The following is a 20,399-nucleotide window of genomic DNA, read 5'->3' as shown; positions in this document are numbered from 1 at the left end:
ACAATATAGGTAATATGATGCCAGACAGACCCACAATTTTAAGTATATAGATAAGCAGGGAAGGTTAAAATCTGCAACATAAAAAGTTTCCCGTGGAAAGATGAAAAATATATACATCATTGACAGAAAGTTGTTGATCATCCCTACCTGTCCACTGTTGTTCAATGGCTTTTATATGTGCTTCTGTAAACTTCCAGAAATGGGCAAGTTTCTTCCACTCATTTGGTTTGAGGTATTTTGTTGCTAGTCTCCATATGACTGAGCGAATGTGCTGAGTTTCTGTTCTGTGGTCTTGTTTGAAGGTCACATGCATTCCAACACAGGATTCCAGATCAATGTTTGGGTGATCCTGAAAAGAAAAATTTTGTTTCATTTTGTGTTTCTCTCCAACTCTCGAAAGATTGAGATTCTGAGCACAAATCTAGGAATTAAATTCTAATCTATTTTATCCTGATCCTAAAGTTCGTGCTGGAAACAGTTGGAGACCAGAATGCCATTTTGCCAGTTAACTTCCACAAATCTTTAAATAAAACACTTTCATCTCTGGACCCAAAGCATTTATTGAATTGTAACACCTACAAGATGAAGCTATTTCTGTAATGAGATTTTCGAAATCACAAGGAGAGAAGCATAGGGATTTAGGAACAGGAATAGGCCACCTATATCCACTTTGCTATTCAATGAAATCCTGGCTTTTATGTAACCTAAGTCCATAAATCTGTCTTGGCACATTTCCCTGCAAAAACTTTGCAAAATGTCAATATCAGTTCTAAAATTAACAACTGTTCTAATATCTACTACCATTTGAGAAAGTGTCCAAACTTCTACCACCATTTTGAAGAAGAAACACTTCCAAAGTTCACTCCTGAAAGTTTTGGCTCTAATTTTTTAGATAATGCCCACTAGAATGTTTTAATTTGATTTGGTTTACTGTCACATGATTTGGGATACAGTGAAAATTATTGTGTCTTGCGCGCTATACAGACAAATCATAGCGTTCATAGAGTACAGAGGGGAGAAGGAAAGGAGAGGGTGCAGAATGTAGTGTTACAGTCATAGCGAGGGTGTAGAGAAAGATCAGCTTTATATATTGTAGGTCCATTCAAAAGACTGATGGCAGCAGGGAAGTCGACTGGTACGTGACCTCAGACTTTTGTATCTTTTCTCTGACAGAAGAAGGTGGAAGAGAGTATGTCCAGGATGCATGGGTCCTTGATTATGCTGGCTGCTTTTCTGAGACAGTGGGAAGTATAGGTGGAATCAATGGATGGGAGGTTGGTTTGCGTGATGGACTACGCTACATTCACAACCCTTTATAGTTTCTTGCGGTCGTGGTCAGAGCAGGAGCCATACCAAGCTGTGATAAATTCAGAAAGGATGCTTTCTATGGTGCATCTGTAAAAGCTGGTGAGAGTCGTAGCTGACATGACAAATTTCCTTAGTCTCCTGAGAAAGTAGAGGCGTTGGTGGGCTTTAACTAAACTGTTGGCGTGGAGGGACCAGGACAGGGTTTTGGTCATCTGGACTCTTAGAAACCTGAAGCTCTTGACCATTTCCACTTCGTCCCCATTGATATAGACAGAGGCATGTCCTCCTCTACACTTCCTGCAGTTGATGGCTATCTCCTTCATTTTACTGACATTGAGGGAGAAATTGTTGTCGTTGCACCACTTCACCAGATTCTGTATCTCTTTTCTGTACTCCGACTCATCATTGTTTGAGATCCAACGCATTACAGTGGTGTCATCAGCAAACTTTAAAATCAAGGGGAATTTGGCCACACAGTCATAGATGTATAAGGAGTATGGTCAAGCATCGGTGTTGAGGATAATCGTGTTCCCCAGCCAATGGAAATAGTTTCTGTCTTGTCTATCTGCTCCACTTAATGCCTTGAGTTCAGACAGCTCAAGTCTCGTCATGTGACAGGGTGATTATAGTTTTTGCTTCTGGCCAACAAGGCCCCTAGTTGAAATCCATTGTGTTTTGGAGCAGGTAACAGCAGGGCAATTTTAAAAAAAATCATTTAGAAACATAGAAAACTACAGCACAAAACAGGCCCTTCGGCCCCACAAGTTGTGCCGAACATATCCTTACCTTTTAGGCCTACCTATAACCCTCCATCCTATTAAGTCCCATGTACTCATCCAGGAGTCTCTTAAAAGACCCTATTGAGTTTGCCTCCACCACCACTGACGGCAGCCGATTCCACTCGCCCACCACCCTCTGTGTGAAAAACTTCCCCCTAACATTTCCCCTGTACCTACACCCCAGCACCTTAAACCTGTGTCCTCTCGTAGCAGCCACTTCCACCCTGGGAAAAAGCCTCTGAGAGTCCACCCGATCTATGCCTCTCAACATCTTATATACCTCTATTAGGTCTCCTCTCATCCTACGTCTCTCCAAGGAGAAAAGACCGAGCTCCCTCAGCCTATCCTCATAAGGCATGCCACTCAATCCAGGCAACATCCTTGTAAATCGCCTCTGCATCCTTTCAATCTTTTCCACATCCTTCCTGTAATGAGGTGGAGGTGGGCATTGCTGGATAGGCCAGTATTTATTGCCCATTAATGATTGTCATTGGAAGGGTGGCTGTGAGCAGTCTTTTTGAAATGCTGCAGTTGCTATGATGTTGGTTTATTCTTAGAGAGGGAATTCCATGATTTTGACCCAGCGACAGAGAAGGAATGGCGATAGATTTCCAAATCAGGATGGTGAGTGGCTTGCATGGGAATGTCCAAGTGGTGGTGTTCCCATTTTTCTACTGCACTTCACCTTCTAGATGGTAGCAATAGAGGTTTAGAAGGTGCTGTCTAAGAAGTCTTGCTGAGTTTCTGAGTGCATCTTGTACACACCGCTGCCACTGTCTGTCGTTGGTGGAGGGAGAGAATGTTTATGAAAGGGTACAAATCAAGCACACTGTTTTGTCCCAGATTGTGTCAAGCTTCTTGCATGTTGTTGGAGCTGCACTCATCCAGGCAAGTGGAAAATATTCCGTCACACTCCTGACTTGTCTTACAGATGGTGTCTAGCCTTTGGGGAGTCAGTAGGTGAGTTATTCATCACAGGATTCCCAGCCTCTGACCTGCACTTGGAGCCACAGTACTTAAATGGCTAAGCTTGTTCAATTTCTGGTCAATGTTGACAGTAGGGAATTCAATGATCATCATAGAAATCATAGAAACCCTACAGTGCAGAAGGAGGCCATTCGGCCCATCGAGTCTGCACCGACCACAATCCCACCCAGGCTCTACCCCCACATATTTACCCGCTAATCCCTCTAACCTACGCATCCCAGGACTCTAAGGGGCAATTTTTAACCTGGCCAATCAACCTAACCCGCACATCTTTGAACTGTGGGAGGAAACCGGAGCACCCGGAGGAAACCCACGCAGACACGAGGAGAATGTGCAAACTCCACACAGACAGTGACCCGAGCCGGGAATCGAACCCGGGACCCTGGAGCTGTGAAGCAGCAGTGCTAACCACTGTGCTACCGTGCCGCCCTTACTGTGCTACCGTGCCGCCATTATTGGATATCGTCCAGGTGTTGCTTTATTTGAACATGGACCGCTTCAGTATCTGAGAAGTCGCGAATGGTGTTGAACATTGTGCAATCATCAGATAAAATCCCCCCCTGACCTTATGATAGAGGGTACTTAAGAGTCAACCACCTTGCTGTTCGCCTGGAGTCATATGTAGGCCAAACCAGGTAAAGACAGCAGATTTCCTTCCCTAAAGGACATTAGTAAACCCGATGCTTTTTTAAATGACAATCAACAATGGTTTCATGGTCATCATTAGGCTTTTAAATTCTAGATTTTTACTGAATTCAAATCCACTATCTACAATGGTGCGATCTGAACACATTTCTCCAGAGCATTACTCAATGTTTTTGGATTATCAATCCCTTCACAATATCACTGTGTGACCACATACCTCTATTAACACTACATTGGGGATTAGGACTCCATAGCGGCTAGGGTAGAGGTCTTCCCGTCCAGTAATAATACCAACTGGGATTATTACTATTGAGGCAGATAAAGTCTGGAGGTAGTGTGTGAGGGTTTACAGAAATTCAGATTGCTACATGTTGGGAGTTAAATTCTAGATTTTGAGCAGGTTTGAAGGATACTTCCATTTTGAGGTGTCCTCACACTTGCCTTTTTGCCTCAGTGGTGCCCAACCTTTTCCACTGGGGCTGCTGGGCAGCTTGTGCTGCAAGCTTCTCATTGGGCTTCCCACCTCAGAAATTCATTTGCCTTCCTTCATTACTCTGCAGATGCAGGGCTGAAAATTAGGAACCTCATTCATGTCACGGCAGCAGATGCCTTGCAGACAAACGTGATCTCAGGATCTGCACATGGTCTTATTTCCAACACCCCATTGCAACGTTCAGCCCATAATCCCTGAAACAAAGCTAAAATACATAAATCTGAATACAAATGGAAATGATATCTAATATTGAATTTTATCCTTGTGACAGATGACTCACCTTTTCCCATTTATAAAATCTGTCTGCTTTGATAATCATATCAACCAAATTGATATGGTTCCCACGGGCAGCTATCTCTAAAGACGTTTTTCCATGCTAAAACAAAAGTGAAAAAAAATCAGATTCATTTCTTATTTAAAATGTTTGAATGTTGCAAAAAAAATCAATAGGTCAATAAAGCAATCCTCAATCGATTCAAGCTGAACTGAATATTAGTAATCAGACTTGTGTTACACCTAAAGTCAAATTAGAACATAGAACAGTACAGCACAGAACAGGCCCTTCAGCCCACAATGTTGTGCTGAGCTTTATCTGAAACCAAGATCAAGCTATCCCACTCCATATCATCCTGGTGTGCTCCATGTGCCTATCCAATAACCGCTTAAATGTTCCTAAAGTGTCTGACTCCACTATCACTGCAGGCAGTCCATTCCACACCCCAACTACTCTCTGAGTAAAGAACCTACCTCGGACATCCTTCCTATATCTCCCACCATGAACCCTATAGTTATGCCCCCTTGTAATAGCTCCATCCACCCGAGGAAATAGTCTTTGAACGTTCACTCTATCTATCCCCTTCATTAAACCTCTATGAAGTCTCCCCTCAACCTCCTCTGCTCCAGAGAGAACAGCCCTAGCTCCTTCAACCTTTCCTCATAAGACCTACCCTCCAAACCAGGCAGCATCCTAGTAAATCTCTTTTGCACACTTTCCAGCGCTTCCACATCCTTCTTATAGTGAGTTGACCAGAACTGCACACAATATTCCAAATGTGGTCTCACCAAGGTCCTGTACAATTGCAGCATAACCCCACGGCTCTTAAACCCCAACCCCCTGTTAATAAAAGCTAACACACTATAGGCCTTCTTCACAGCTCTATCCACTTGAGTGGCAACCTTCAGAGATCTGTGGATATGGACCCCAAGATCTCTCTGTTCCTCCACAGTCTTCAGAACACTACCTTTGACCCTGTAATCCATATTTAAATTTGTCCGACCAAAATGAATCACTTCACATTTATCAGGGTTAAACTCCATCTGCCATTTTTCAGCCCAGCTTTGCATCCTATCTATGTCTCTTTGCAGCCTACAACAGCCCTCCACCTCATCCACGACTCCACCAATCTTGGTGTCATCGGCAAATTTACTGATCCACCCTTCAGCCCCCTCCTCTAAGTCATTAATAAAAATCACAAATAGCAGAGGACCAAGCACTGATCCCTGTGGCACTCTGCTAGCAACCTGCCTCCAGTCCGAAAATTTTCCATCCACCACCACCCTCTGTCTTCGATCAGATAGCCAGTTACCTATCCAATCGGCCAACTTTCCCTCTATCCCACACCTCCTCACTTCCATCATAAGCCGACCATGGGGGACCTTATCAAACGCCTTATTAAAATCCATGTATATGACATCAACTGCCCTACCTTCATCAACACACTTAGTTACCTCCTCAAAAAATTCTATCAAATTTGTGAGGCACGACTTGCCCTTCACAAATCCGTGCTGACTATCCCGGATTAAGCCGCATCTTTCTAAATGGTCGTAAATCCCATCCCTAAGGACCTTTTCCATCAACTTACCAACCACCAAAGTAAGACTAACCGGCCTATAATTACCAGGGTCATTTCTATTCCCTTTCTTAAACAGAGGAACAACATTTGCCACTCTCCAGTCCTCTGGCACCATCCCCGTGGACAGTGAGGACCCAAAGATCAAAGCCAAAGGCTTTGCAATCTCATCCCTTGCCTCCCAAAGAATCCTAGGATATATTTCATCAGGCCCAGGGGACTTATCGACCTTCAGTTTATTTAAAACTGCTAGTACATCCTCCCTCCGAACATCTATTTCCTCCAGCCTATTAGCCTGTAACACCTTCTCTTCCTCAAAAACATGGCCCCTCTCCTTGGTGAACACTGAAGAAAAGTATTCATTCATTACCTCTCCTATCTCTACTGACTCCATACACAAGTTCCCACTATTGTCCTTGACTGGCCCTAACCTCACCCTGGTCATTCTTTTATTCCTCACATAAGAGTTTTTGTTAAAAAGCCTTGAGGTTTTCCTTGATCCAACCCACCAAAGACTTCTCATGCCCCCTCCTAGCTCTCCTAAACCCCTTTTTCAGCTCATTCCTTGCTAACTTGTAACCCTCAATCGAGCCATCTGAACCTTGTTTCCTCACCCCTACATAAGCTTCCCTCTTCCTTTTTACAAGACATTCCACCTCTTCTGTGAACAATGGTTCCCTCACTCGGCCATTTCCTCCCTGCCTGACAGGGACACACAGTATTTGTTCCTTGAAAACGTTCCACTTTTCATTAGTGCCTTTCCCTGACAGTTTCTGTTCCCATCTTATGCCCCCTAATTCATGCCTAATCGCATCATAATTACCTCTCCCCCAATTATAAACCTTGCCCTGCCGTACGGCCCTATCCCTCTCCATTGCAATAACAAAAGACACAGAATTGTGGTCACTATCTCCAAAGTGCTCTCCCACAATCAAATCCAACACTTGGCCCGGTTCATTTCCCAGTACCAAATCCAACGTGGCCCCACCGCTTGTCGGCCTATCCACATGTTGTGTCAGGAAACCCTCCTGCACACACTGCACAAAAACTGCCCCATCCGAACTATTCGACCTACAAAGGTTCCAATCAATATTTGGAAAGTTAAAGTCCCCCATGACAACTACCCTGTGACCCCCACGCCTATCCATAATCTGCTTAGCAATTTCTTCCTCCACATCTCTATTACTATTTAGGGGCCTATAGTAAACTCCTAACAAACGTGACCGCTCCTTTCCTATTTCTAACTTCAGCCCATATTACCTCAGTATGCAGATCCTCCTCGAAGTGCCTTTCCGCAGCCGTTAAACTATCCTTGATTAACAATGCTACTCCACCACCTTTTCTACCAGCTTCCCTACACTTACTGAAACATCCATACCCCGGAATGTCCAACAACCATTCCTGTCCTTGTTCTACCCATGTCTCCATAATGGCCACAACATCGTAGTCCCAAGTACCAATCCACGCCCCAAGTTCATCTACCTTGTTCCGGATGCTCCTTGCATTGAAGTAGACACACTTCAACCCACCTTCCTGTCTACCGGTACCCACCCTTGACTTTGATACCTTCCCTAATACCTCACTACCCTCAACACTGACTTCCGGACTACAACTCCTTTTCCCACCCCCCTGACAAATTAGTTTAAACCCCCCTGAAGAGCCGTAGCAAATTTCCCTTCCAGGATATTGGTGCCCCTCTGGTTCAGGTGCACCCCGTCCTGTTTGTACAGGTCCCACCTTCCCCAGAATGTATTCCAATTATCCACGTAGCTGAAACCCTCCCTCCTACACCATCCCTGCAACCAAATGTTTAACTGCACTCTCTCCCTGTTCCTCAACTCGCTATCACGTGGCACCGGCAACATAACAGAGATGACCACATGTTTTGTCTTGGCTCTCAGCTTCCAGCCCAGCTCCCTAAATTCCTGTTTTAAATCCCCGTCCCTTCTCTTACCTATGTCGTTGGTACCAATGTGTACCACGACTTGTGACTGTTCCCCCTCCCCCTTAAGAATCCGGAAAACACGATCCGAGACGTCACGGATCCTGGCATCCGGTAGGCAACATACCATCCGTGAGTCTCTTTTGCAGCCACAGAACCTCCTATCTATCCCTCTAACTAACGAGTCCCCAATAACTATTGCCCTCCCGCTCTCCCCCTTATCCTCCCGAGCCACAGGGACGGACTCAGTGCTGGAGATCCGCTCACTGCAGCTCACCACTGGTATGCCGTCCCCCTCAACTGCATCCAAAGCGGAATACTTGTTGCTAAGGGGAATGACCACAGGGGATCCATGCACTGACTGCTTCCTCCCAGCCCCTCTCACTGTCACCCATCTATTTTCCTTTCCTGGAGTAACTATATCGATGAAACTCTGACTAAGAGTCTTTTCAATTCTCTCTGAGGAGTGATGACTTGCCTCGTGGCAAACGCAGTAGCAATTCTCGGTCAACAACAACGCAAAATCATGTACTGAAATGTTAATCTGTCCCTGCTGTGATTCCTTAAGGGGGGTTTTTTTCCGACTGATTTTAACTTAATCTGCCTGGCAGGTTAAGTTAAATCAGCGTGAGTGGAGCATAAACAGATATGGCCATCATTTTATACTTCTTTCCTTAACGAAGTCATTGGGTGACAAATAAACTGACACCCCCTCAAATCCATCCAATTACATGGGGTTTTTTGGGATAAAATTCTGATCCTTCAAATAAAATAATCTGTTGAGATGGTGCAGAGCAGTAGAATGTACTTATGGTGTAGATGAACAAAGGAAATATGGTAAGCCATTTCATCTTTCTAACCAAACAGTCCCAAAGCCTCTTCCATCATTCAATGAGGTGGAGATGCCGGTGTTGAATTGGGGCAGGTACAGTAAGAAGTCTCACAACACCAGGTTAAAGTCCAACAAGTTTACTTGGTAGCACGAGCTTTCGGAGCACTGCCCCTTCATCAGGTGAGTTAAGAGTTGGGTTCACAAACGGGGCATATATAGACACAAACTCAATTCACAAGATAGTGGTTGGAATGCGAGTCTTAACAGGTAATCAAGTCTTTACAGGTATAGACAATGCAAGTGGAGAGAGGGTCAAGCACAGGTTAAAGAGGTGTGAATTGGCTCAAGCCAGGACAATTAGTGAGATTTTGCAAGCCCAGGCAAGTCATGGGGGGTTACAGATAGTGTGACATAAACCCAAGGTCCCGGTTGAGGCTGTCCTCATGTGTGCGGAACTTGGCTATCAGTTTTTGCTCGGCGATTCTGCGTTGTCGTGAAGGCCGCCTTGGAGAATGCTTACCTGAAGATCAGAGTCTGAATGCCCTTGACTGCTGAAGTGTTTCCTGACAGGAAGGGAACACTCCTGCCTGGTAATTGTCATGTTGTGTCCATTCATCTGGATGGTGTCTGATGGTCTCGCCAATTACCATGCCTCGGTACATCCTTTCCTGCAGCGTATCAGGAAGACAACGTTGGCCGAATCGCAAGAGAATGTGCCGTGTACCTGGTGGATGGTGTTCTCACGTCAGATGACGCATCCGTGTCGATGATCCGGCACGTCTTGCAGAGTTGATGTGGCAGGGTTGTGTGGTGTCGTGGTCACTGTTCTCCTGAAGGCTGGGTAGTTTGCTGCGGACAATGGTCTGTTTGAGGTTGTGCTGTTGTTTGAAGGCAAATAGTGGGGGTGTGGGGATGGCCTTGGCGAGATGTTCGTCTTCATCGATGACATGTTGAAGATTCCGGAGAAGATGTCGTAGCTTCTCCACTCCGGGGATGTACTGCACGATGAAGGGTGCTCTGTCCGCCGTGTCCCCTGTTTGTCTTCTGAGGAGGTCGGTGCAGTTTTTCCACTGTGGCACGTTGGAACTGTCGATCGATGAGTCGAGCGCCATATCCTGTTCTTACGAGGGCGTCTTTCAGTGTCTGTTGCGATCCTCCTCATTTGAGCAGATCCTGTGTATACGGAGGGCTTGTCCATAGGGGATGGCTTCTTTAACGTGTTTAGGGTGAAAGCTGGAAAAGTGGAGCATCGTGAGGTTATCTGTGTGCTTGCAGTACAGTGAAGTGCTGAGGTGACCGTCCCTGATGGAGATGCGTGTGTCCAAGAATGCAACCAATTCTGGACAGTAGTCCATGGTGAGTCTGATGGTGGGACGGAACTTGTTGATGTCATCATATAGTTGTTTCAGAGATTGTTCATCGTGAGTTCAAAGGAAGAAAATGTCATCAATGTATCCAGTGTATAGCGTCAGTTGAAGATCCTGTGCGGTGAAGAGGTCTTGTTCGAACCTGTGCACGAAGATGTTGGCATATTGAGGTGCGAATTTGGTCCCCATGGCTGTTCCATGTGTCTGGATGAAAAACTGGTTAGAGTCACAGAGAGTCATAAAGGTTTACAGCATGGAAACAGGCCCTTTAGCCCAACTTGTTCATGCCGCCCTTTTTTTTAAAAAACCCCGAAGCTAATCCCAATTGCCCGCATTTGGCCCATATCCCTCTATACCCATCATACACATGTAACTATCCAAATGCTTTTTAAAAGATAAAATTGTACCCGCCTCTACTACTACCTCTGGCAGCTTGTTTCAGACACCCACCACCCGGCACGGTAGCACAGTGGTTAGCACTGCTGCTTCACAGCTCCAGGGTCCTGGGTTCGATTCCCGGCTCGGGTCACTGTCTGTGTGGAGTTTGCACATTCTCCTCGTGTCTGCGTGGGTTTCCTCCGGGTGCTCCGGTTTCCTCCCACAGTCCAAAGATGTGCGGGTTAGGTTAATTGGCCATGCTAAAAATTGCCCCTCAGAGTCCTGGGATGCGTGGATTAGCGGTTAAAAATATGTAGAGATATCTGGGTGGGATTGTGGTCGGTGCAGACTCGATGGGCCGAATGGCCTCTTTCTGTACTGTAGGGTTTCTATTCTATTCTATTCTATTTCTATTCTCTGTGTGAAAGAATTGATCCTCTGGACACTTTTGTATCTCTCCCCTCTCACCTTAAACCTATGCTCTCTAGTTTTAGATTCCCCTACATTTGAGAAAAGATATTGACTATCTACAATGTCTATGCCCCTCATTATTTTATAGACCTCTATAAGATCACCCCTCAGTCTTCTACGCTCCAGAGAAAAAAGTCCCAGTCTATTCAGCCTCTCCTTATAACTCAATCCATCAAGTCCCGGTAGCATCCTAGTAAATCCTTTCTGCACTCTTTCTAGTTTAATAATATCCTTTCTATAATAGGGTGACCAGAATTGCACACAGTATTCCAAGTGTGGCCTTACCAATGTCTTGTACAACTTCAACAAGACGTCCCAACTCCTGTATTCAATGTTCTGACCGATGAAACCAAGCATGCCGAATGCCTTCTTCACCACTCTGTCCACCTGTGACTCCACTTTCAAGGAGCTATGAACATATACCCCTCGATCACTTTGTTCTGTAATTCTCCCCAACACCCGACCATTAACTGAGTAAGTCCTGCCCTGGTTCAGTCTACCAAAATGCATCACCTCGCATTTGTCTAAATTAAACTCCATCTGCCATTCGTCAGCCCACTGGCCCAATTGATCAAGATCCCGTTGCAATTGGAGATAACATTCCTCACTGTCCAGTATGCCACCAATCTTGGTGTCATCTGCAAACTTACTAACCGTGCCCCCTATATTCTCATCCAAATCATTAATATAAATGACAAATAACAGTGGGCCCAGCACTGATCCCTGAGGCACACCGCTGGTCACAGGCCTCCAGTTTGAAAAACAACTCTCTACAACCATCCTCTGGCTTCTGTCAAGAAGCCAATTTTGTATCCATTTAGATACCTCACCCTGGGTCCCGTGAGATTTAACCTTATGCAACAACCTACCATGCAGTTCTTTGTCAAAGGCCTTGCTCAAGTCCATGTAGACAACATCAACTGCACTGCCCTCATCTACCTTCTTGGTTACCCCTTCAAAAAACTCAACTTAAATTTGTGAGACATGATTTTCCACTCACAAAGCCATGCTGATTGTCCCTAATCAGTCCTTGCGTCTCTAAATGTCTGTAGATCCTATCTCTCAAAATACCTTCCAACAATTTACCCAGCACAGAAGTGAGGCTCACTGGCCTGTAGTTCCCAGGCTTTTCTCTGCAGCCCTTTTTAAACAAAGGCACAACATTTGCCACTCCACAATCTTCAGGCACCTCATCTGTGACTATCTATGATTCAAATATCTCTGCTAGGGGACCTGCAATTTCCTCCCTAGCCTCCCACAATGTCCTGGGATACACTTCATCAGGTCCCGGGGATTTATCTACCTTGATGTGCTTTAATACTTCCAGCACCTCCTCCTCTGTAATATGGACACTCCTCAAGACATCACTATTTATTTCCCCAAGTTCCCAAACATCCATGCTTTTCTCAACAGTAAATACTGATGAGAAATATTCATTTAGGATCTCACCATCTCTTGTGGATCCGCACATAGATGACCTTGTTGATCCTTAAGAGGCCCTACTCTCTCCCTTGTTACTCTTTTGCCCTTTATGTATTTGTAGAAGCTCTTTGGATTCTCCTTTGCCTTATCTGCTGACTATTTGAGGGCCTATAGTACAACCCTATCAAAGTGATTTCCCCATTCTTATTTCTCAGTTCTACCCATATAGACTCTGTGGCCGAACCCTTGGATATATCCCCTCTCAGTACAGCCGTGATGCTTTCCCTAATCAAAAGTGCAACTCCCCCTCCTCTCTTACCTCCTGTTCTATCTTTCCTATAGCATCTGTACCCTGGAGCATTGAGCTGCCAGTCCTGTCCCTCCCTTAGCCATGTTTCAGTAATTGCTATAATATCTCAGTCCCACGTACCCATCAATGCCCTGAGTTCATCTGCCTTGCCCGTCAGGCCTCTTACATTGAAATAAATGCAGTTTAATCTGGATTTCCCTTGCTCTCTGTCTTGCTTTTGCCTGATCTGTCTGGTACTAGGATTACTGACACTGCCTTTACTAATTAATGTGCTCTCTTTAACTTCTGTGCTCTCCTCAAACTTCTCTTGTCTCCCTACTGCTTCACCTTCAACAACCAACTGCTTTGGTTGTTGAAGGTGAAGATGTTGTGTTCCAGGATGAAGGATGAAGCAGATGAGTTGTAGAATTGCATCTGGAGATTGGCAGTTGTCGGCATTGAGTACTGAGGCAGTTGCAGCAATGCCATCATCGTGAGGCATGCTAGTGTAGAGTGCCGAGACATCCATTGTGACGAGGACTGCTCGGTTCAACTGCTCCATGTGTGCTGAGTTTCTGTAGGAAGTCCACAGTGTCGCAACAGAAGCTGGGGGTTTTTTGTACGATGGGTTTCAGGATGCCCTCGATGTAGCCGGAGAGCTTCTCACAGGGTCCCAGTGCCTGATACGATGGGACGGTCAGGTGTGTTGGCCTTGTGTATCTTCGGGAGGCAGTAGAGATCTCCGATGCGGGGAGTACGTGGGATGAGACCACGGAGGGTGCACTGAAGGTCCAGATCAAAGGTCTTGATCAGTCTGTTGAGTTGACGGATGTATTCTTTGGTTGGATCTGCAGGTAACTGTCTGTAGTGTTCCTCGTTGCTCAGTTGTCAGTACTCTTTTTTGCAGTAATCCGTTCTGTTCAGTATGACAGTGACCTCTCCTTTGTCTGCTGGTTTGATGACAATGTTGCAGTTGGTCTTGAGAGCGCGGATGGCGTTGTGTTGTGCTTGGGTGATGTTCAGGGCTGTCTTGTGAGTGCGGCTGATGAATTTGGCATTGACGTACCTCCTGACGGCTTGGGCATACATGTCGAGTCAAGGGAGCGGCCTTCCGGTGGAGTCCAATTCGACTCTTTCCTCTTCGGATGCTGCACTGCGGATCTCTCTGTTGGCTCGCTGTTGGCCTCTTGGGTTTGTGGAAGAACTCCTGGAGCCTCATTCGCCTGATGAGTTCCTCTGTGTCTGCTGCGAGACTGATGGGGTCCATTTTGGTGGTGGGACAGAAATTGAGCCCTCGGCTGAGAATTTCGATTTCATCTGGTTGAAGTGTGTAGTCCAACAAGTTGACAATGGACTTCCCTGCAGTGGGTACTGCTTTCTACTGTGGTACCGGGGGAGGCTTGATTGCTCCTGGTGGTGATGCCGAGTTTCTCAAGTTTCCTGTTCTTGGTGTGCATGTAGATGGCGTAGTTCCGTTGTCTCGTCTGCTTGGCAGTATTTCACAGCTGGTCTGTGTTCTGAGCGCAAGTTGAGAATATGGACTCTAACTTGGTTTCCAGGTTACAGCGTCTGCTGTAGAGCTGGTGTATGAGGTGGTTGAGGAGTGTGAGAGAGGTGCGACGGCAAAGTCTCTCAGTGTAGTCTGTTTTATAGATTGACCTGAGTGGGTTCGTGATCTGTAGTCCTTTCGGTATCCTGCCTGCTTTCTTGCATTTTTGTAGAAACTTGATGCCTGTGTCAATATGCGCAATCATTCAATGAGATCATGGCTGTTCAGCAGCCTAACTCCACATGGCATTTTCCCCATCACATAATATTTTTGAAAATCAAAATTCTACCAATTCCAGATTTAAAATTAACAATTGCTCCAGCATCAATTGCCATTTACGGAAGGGAATTCAAGTATCAACCACCCTTTGTGAATACAAGCGGTCTCTAATTTCACTCCTGAAAGATCTGGCTCTAATTTTAAGGCTATGCCCCCTAGTTCAAGACTACCCAGCCATCAAAAATAGTTTCTCTCAAGCTATCCTATCTGTTCCCCATAACATCTTAAATCATCAACTAAATCTTAACACCTTTAAAATTCCAGGAAATACAACCTGAGCTTGTGCAACATCTCTTTGTAATTTAATACTTGGGAGTTTTTCCATGAGATGGAGTGCTGAAGGCAAGGCCAGCATTTGTTGCTCATCCCTAACAGCCCTTGTCAAGGTAGTGGTGAATCACTTCCATGATTTGGGCAATTTACCTGGTGTAGGTACACCCACATTGCTGCGAACGTGGGATTTCCAGGATTTTGACTTAATGACAGTAAAAAACAGTGCTATTGTTCCAAGTCAGAATGACTTTGTGGGAAAATTGCAGGTGATGTGTATAAAGTGCATCCGCTGCCCTTGTCTCTTCCAAGTGGTAGAGGTCACAAGTTTGGAAGGTAGTGTCTCAGCAGGTTTGGTGAGTTGCTGCAGTGTGTGTATTACACACAGCTGTCCCTGCACATTGGTGGTGAAAGAAGTGAATGTTTAAGGTGTTGGATGGGGTGTTGATCAAGTGCGCTGCTTTGTTCTGGATGGTGTCATTGGTATAATACATAGGTATTAACGACATAGGCAGGAAGAGTGACAAGGTCCTGCAAAGGAAGTTCAGAGAGTTAGGTAGTAAGTTAAAAAAGAGGACCTCAAGGGTTGTAATCTCAGGATTACTTCCTGTGCCATGTGCCAGTGAGGCTAAGAATAAGAAGATAGTGCAACTAAACACATGGCTAAAGAGCTGGTGTAGGAGGGAGGGGTTCAGGTATCTTGATCATTGGGAGCTCTTCCAGGACAGGTGGGACCTGTATAAGAAGGGCGTGTTACATCTAAACTGGAAGGGCACCAATACCTTGGCAGGTAGATTTGCTAGAGTCACTTAGGAGGGTGTAAACGAGTATGGCGGGGGTTGTGGGGCACCAGAGAAATAGGTCAGCAGGAGAAATAACGGAGGGAGAGCTACGGACTAAGGCCAGTAAAATTAAGAGGAAGAGCAGGCAGGGAGTAGTTTTTGAACACAGTGGGACTGGTGGTCTGAGGCTCCAGAGGATATAGATAGGCTGGAAATTTGGGCAAAGAAATGGCTGATGGAATTCAATCCAGATAAATGCGAAGTGATGCACTTTGGTAGAACTAATGTAGGGGGGAGCTATACGATAAATGGCAGAACCATAAAGGGTGTAGATACGCAGAGGGACCTGGGTGTGCAAGTCCACAGATCCTTGAAGGTGACGGCACAGGTGGAGAAGGTGGTGAAGAAGGCATATGGCATGCTTGCCTTTATAGGACAGGGCATAGAGTATAAAAGTTGGGGTCTGATGTTGCGGTTGTATAGAACGTTGGTTCGGCCACATTTGGAATACTGCGCCCAGTTCTGGTCGCCACACTACCAGAAGGACGTGGAGGATTTAGAGAGAGTGCAGAGGAGGTTTACCAGGATGTTGCCTGGTATGGAAGGGCTTAGTTATGAGGAGAGATTGGGTAAACTGGGGTTGTTCTCACTGGAAAGATGGACGATGAGGGGTGACCTAATAGAGGTGTATAAAATTATGAAAGGCATAGATAGGGTGAACGGTGGGAAGCTTTTCCCAGGTCGGTGATGACGTTCACGAGAGGTCATAGGTTCAAGGTGAGGGGGGGAGGTTTAACACGGATATCAGAAGGATGTATTTTACACAGAGGGCGGTGGGGGCCTGGAATGCGCTGCCAGGCAAGGTGGTGGAGGCGGACACACTGGGAACGTTTAAGACTTATCTAGATAGCCACATGAACGGAGTGGGAATGGAGGGATACAAAAGAATGGTCTAGTTTGGACCAGGGAGCGGCGTGGGCTTGGAGGGCCGAAGGGCCTGTTCCTGTGCTGTATTGTTCTTTGTTCTTTTGAAGTGCATTTGTTTCAACGCAAGGAGTATAACAGGCAAGATAGATGAACTGAGAGCTTGGATTAGTACTTGGAACTATGATATTGTTGCTATTACAGACTCTTGGTTGAAAGAGGGACAGGATTGGCAGCTAAACATTCCAGGATTGTCCGAAACCAAGATCAAGCTATCCCACTCCCTATCATTCTGGTGTGCTCCATGTGCCTATCTAATAACCGCTTGAAAGTTCCTAAAATGTCCGACTCCACTATCACAGCAGGCAGTCCATTCCACACCCCAACCACTCTCGGAATAAAGAAACTATCTCGGGCATCCCTCCTATATCTCCCAGCATGAACCTTATAGTTATGCCCCCTAGTAACAGGTACATTCACCCGAGGAATTAGTCTCTGAATAGTTTCACTCTATCTATCCCCCTCATCATCTTATAAACCTCTATTAAGTCGCCTCTCATCCTCCTCCGCTCTAAAGAGAAAAGCCCTAGCTCCCTCAACCTTTCCTCATAAGACCTACCCTCCAAACCAGGCAGCATCCTGGTAAATCTCCTTTGCACTCTCTCCAATGCTTCCACATCCTTCTTATAGTGAGGTGACCAGAACAGCACACAATATTCCAAATGTGGTCTCACCAAGGTCCTGTACAGTTCTGTATTGTTCTTTGTAGCCCTCCTAACTCCTTCCTTAAGTTCCTTCCTACATTCTTTATATTCTTCAAGGGCTTCATCTGCCCTAAGCCTTTTAGACCTTACAAATGCTTCCTTTTTCTTTTTGACAAGGCTCATCATATCCCTCATTATCCAGGGTTCCCAATACTTCCCACACTTATCCTTCATCCTCACAGGTACATGCCGGTCCTGAATTCCAATCAACTGACATTTGAAAGACTCCCACAGTTCTGCAAGCCAACGGCTCTTAAACTCAAACCCCCTGTTAATAAACGCTAACACACTATAGGCCTTCTTCATGGCTCTATCCACTTGAGTGGCAACCTTCAGAGATCTGTGGGTATGAGCCCCAAGATCTCTCTGTTCCTCCACATTCCTCAGAACCCTGCTGTTGACCCTGTAATTCGCATTCAAATTTGTCCGACCAAAATGAATCACCTCGCACTTATCAGTGTTAAACTCCATCTGCCATTTTTCGGCCCAGCTCTGCATCCTATCAATGTCTCTTTGCAGCCTACAACAGCCCTCCACCTCATCCACTACTCCACCAATCTTGGTGTCATCAGCAGATTTACTGATCCACCCTACAGCTACGTGTGTCGCGAAGGCCGCCTTGGAGAACGCTTACCCGAATATCAGAGGCCGAATGCCCGTGACCGCTGAAGTGCTCCCCAACAGGAAGAGAACAGTCTTGCCTGGTGATTGTCGAACGGTGTTCATTCATCCGTTGTCGTAGCGTCTGCATAGTTTCCCCAATGTACCATGGATATTGGGTTCATGTCACACTATTTGTAACCCCCACAGCTTGCCTGGACCTGCAGAGTTTCACTGGCTGTCTTGTCTGGAGACAATACACATCTTTTTAGCCTGTCTTGATGCTCTCTCCACTCGCATTGTTGATATCTTAAAGACTTGATTAGCTGTAAGTATTCGCATTCCAACCATTATTCATGTAAATTGAGTCTGTGTCTTTATATGCCCTGTTTGTGAACAGAATTCCCACTCACCTGAAGAAGGGGCTTGGAGCTCCGAAAGCTTGTGTGGCTTTTGCTACCAAATAACCCTGTTGGACTTTAACCTGGTGTTGTTAAACTTCTTACTGTGTTTACCCCAGTCTAACGCCCGCATCTCCACAACATGAATATAGCCCAGTCCATCACGCAAACCAGCCTCCCATTCATTGACTCCATGTACACTTCCCCTTGCCTTGGAAAAGCAGCCAGCATAATCACGGGCCTTGGACACACTCTCTTCCACTTTCTTCCATCAGGAAAAAGATACAAAAGTCTGAGGTCACGTACCAACGATTCAAGAACAGCTTCTTCCCTGCTGCCATCAGACTTTTGAATGGACCTACCTTATATTAAGTTTATCTTCCTCTACACCCTATCTATGACTGCAACACTGCATTCTGCGCCCTCTCCTTTCCTTCTCAATGTACAGTATGCTTTGCCTGTATAGTGCGCAAGAAACAATATTTTTCACTGTATACTAATACATGTGACAATAATAAATCGAATCAATTCAAAAAACATGGATAGCCGTGGCTCAAAGCAACTCAACACCACTTTCTTAAGGGCAACTAGGGATGGGCAATAAATGCTGACATAGTCAACGATACCGACATCCTATAAGTGAATAAAAATGATAGCTATATTGTATTCTATGTGTAAATCAGTGCTCTGTCCATCTGCCTCATTGCCTAGACTTCTTGCACTGCAGTATATAGCGGTTAGCACTCTCAAACTCCCTTGTTGTCTACTCCCTAGCCTTTCTTCTCCTGTCTTCCAAACACACCTACTGATTATCTGCCTTCCATGTCTACCTTTTCAGTTCTCTCTTCTCACTCCATTCTCAGGTTCCCATCTTGCTGCCAAGCTAATATAACCCTAACCCTAACAGCACCAACATAGCTGATTAACCATACCAAGTGTCTCGATACTGGGGATGTTGACACTGATATTGGAGCAAGACTTTGCGAAGGCATCACTAAGTTAAGGTCTCTGCTGTACATTTCTCTGACGGAAATCTTTGTCTCTTCATTGGACACAGGTGAGGTCCCTGAGGATTGGAGGATAGCGAATGTGGTCCCGTTATTTAAGAAGGGTAGCAGGGATAACCCGGGAAATTATAGGCCGGTGAGCTTGACGTCCGTGGTAGGGAAGTTGTTGGAGAGGATTCTTAGAGACAGGATGCATGCGCATTTAGAACGGAACAATCTCATTAATGACAGAACAAAGAACAAAGAACAATACAGCACAGGAACAGGCCCTTCGGCCCTCCAAGCCCGCGCCGCTCCCCGGTCCAGGATTGAATCCTGAATCCAGGATCCCCGCCCAATTTTCCAGCCTATCTACATACCAATATCCTATCCACCGAGCTGTCCCTCACAGCTACGATGCTTTGTTCTTTACAACCTATTAACTCACCCCCACCCCCCTATTCCAGACCATGTGATCCCCAGGGAGAGGCGAAAACCCAGAGTGAAAAACCCCAGGGCCAATATGGGGAAAAAAAAATCTGGGAAATTCCTCTCCGACCCCCTGAGGCGATCGAAACGAGTCCAGGAGATCACAATGGCCGACAGCATGGTTTTGTAAGAGGGAGGTCATGCATTTCAAATTTGGAGGAGTTTTTTGAGGAAGTGACAAAAACGGTTAACGAAGGGACATGGATGTCGTCTATATGGATTTCGGTAAGGCATTTGACAAAGTCCCTCATGGCAGGTTGGTTAAGAAGGTTAAGGCTCATGGGATACAAGGAGAACTGGCTTGGCCCCAGGAGACAGAGGGTAGCAGTCGAAGGGTCTTTTTCCGGCTGGAGGTCTGTGACCAGTGGTGTTCACAGTAAGAAGTTTAACAACACCAGGTTAAAGTCCAACAGGTTTATTTGGTAGCAAAAGCCACACAAGCTTTCGGAGCTGCAAGCCCCTTCTTCAGGTGAGTGGGAATTCTGTTCACAAACAGAGCATATAAAGACACAAACTCAATTTACATGAATAATGGTTGGAATGCGAATACTTACAACTAATCAAGTCTTTAAGAAACAAAACAATGGGAGTG

The 20,399-nt window shown here is 45.7% G+C and overlaps 1 protein-coding gene across 1 annotated transcript in view; it reads right to left on the bottom strand.

The window, feature by feature from the left end:
• The window catches only part of ankdd1a (ankyrin repeat and death domain containing 1A), a 250,896-nt gene that overhangs the window by 104,526 nt on the left and 125,971 nt on the right, over nt 1-20,399 (bottom strand). The window contains exons 12-13 of the mRNA XM_078241600.1: nt 4,493-4,588; nt 148-349 (exon numbers count right to left, since the gene is read on the bottom strand). Of these exons, the coding sequence (XP_078097726.1) occupies nt 148-349; nt 4,493-4,588 (298 nt within the window). The remainder of the gene's footprint in view (nt 1-147; nt 350-4,492; nt 4,589-20,399) is intronic.

The sequence above is a fragment of the Mustelus asterias genome, chromosome 24 (assembly GCF_964213995.1).
Source record: "Mustelus asterias chromosome 24, sMusAst1.hap1.1, whole genome shotgun sequence".
NCBI lineage: Eukaryota > Metazoa > Chordata > Chondrichthyes > Carcharhiniformes > Triakidae > Mustelus > Mustelus asterias.
This window is presented reverse-complemented; position numbering and strand designations above follow the sequence as displayed.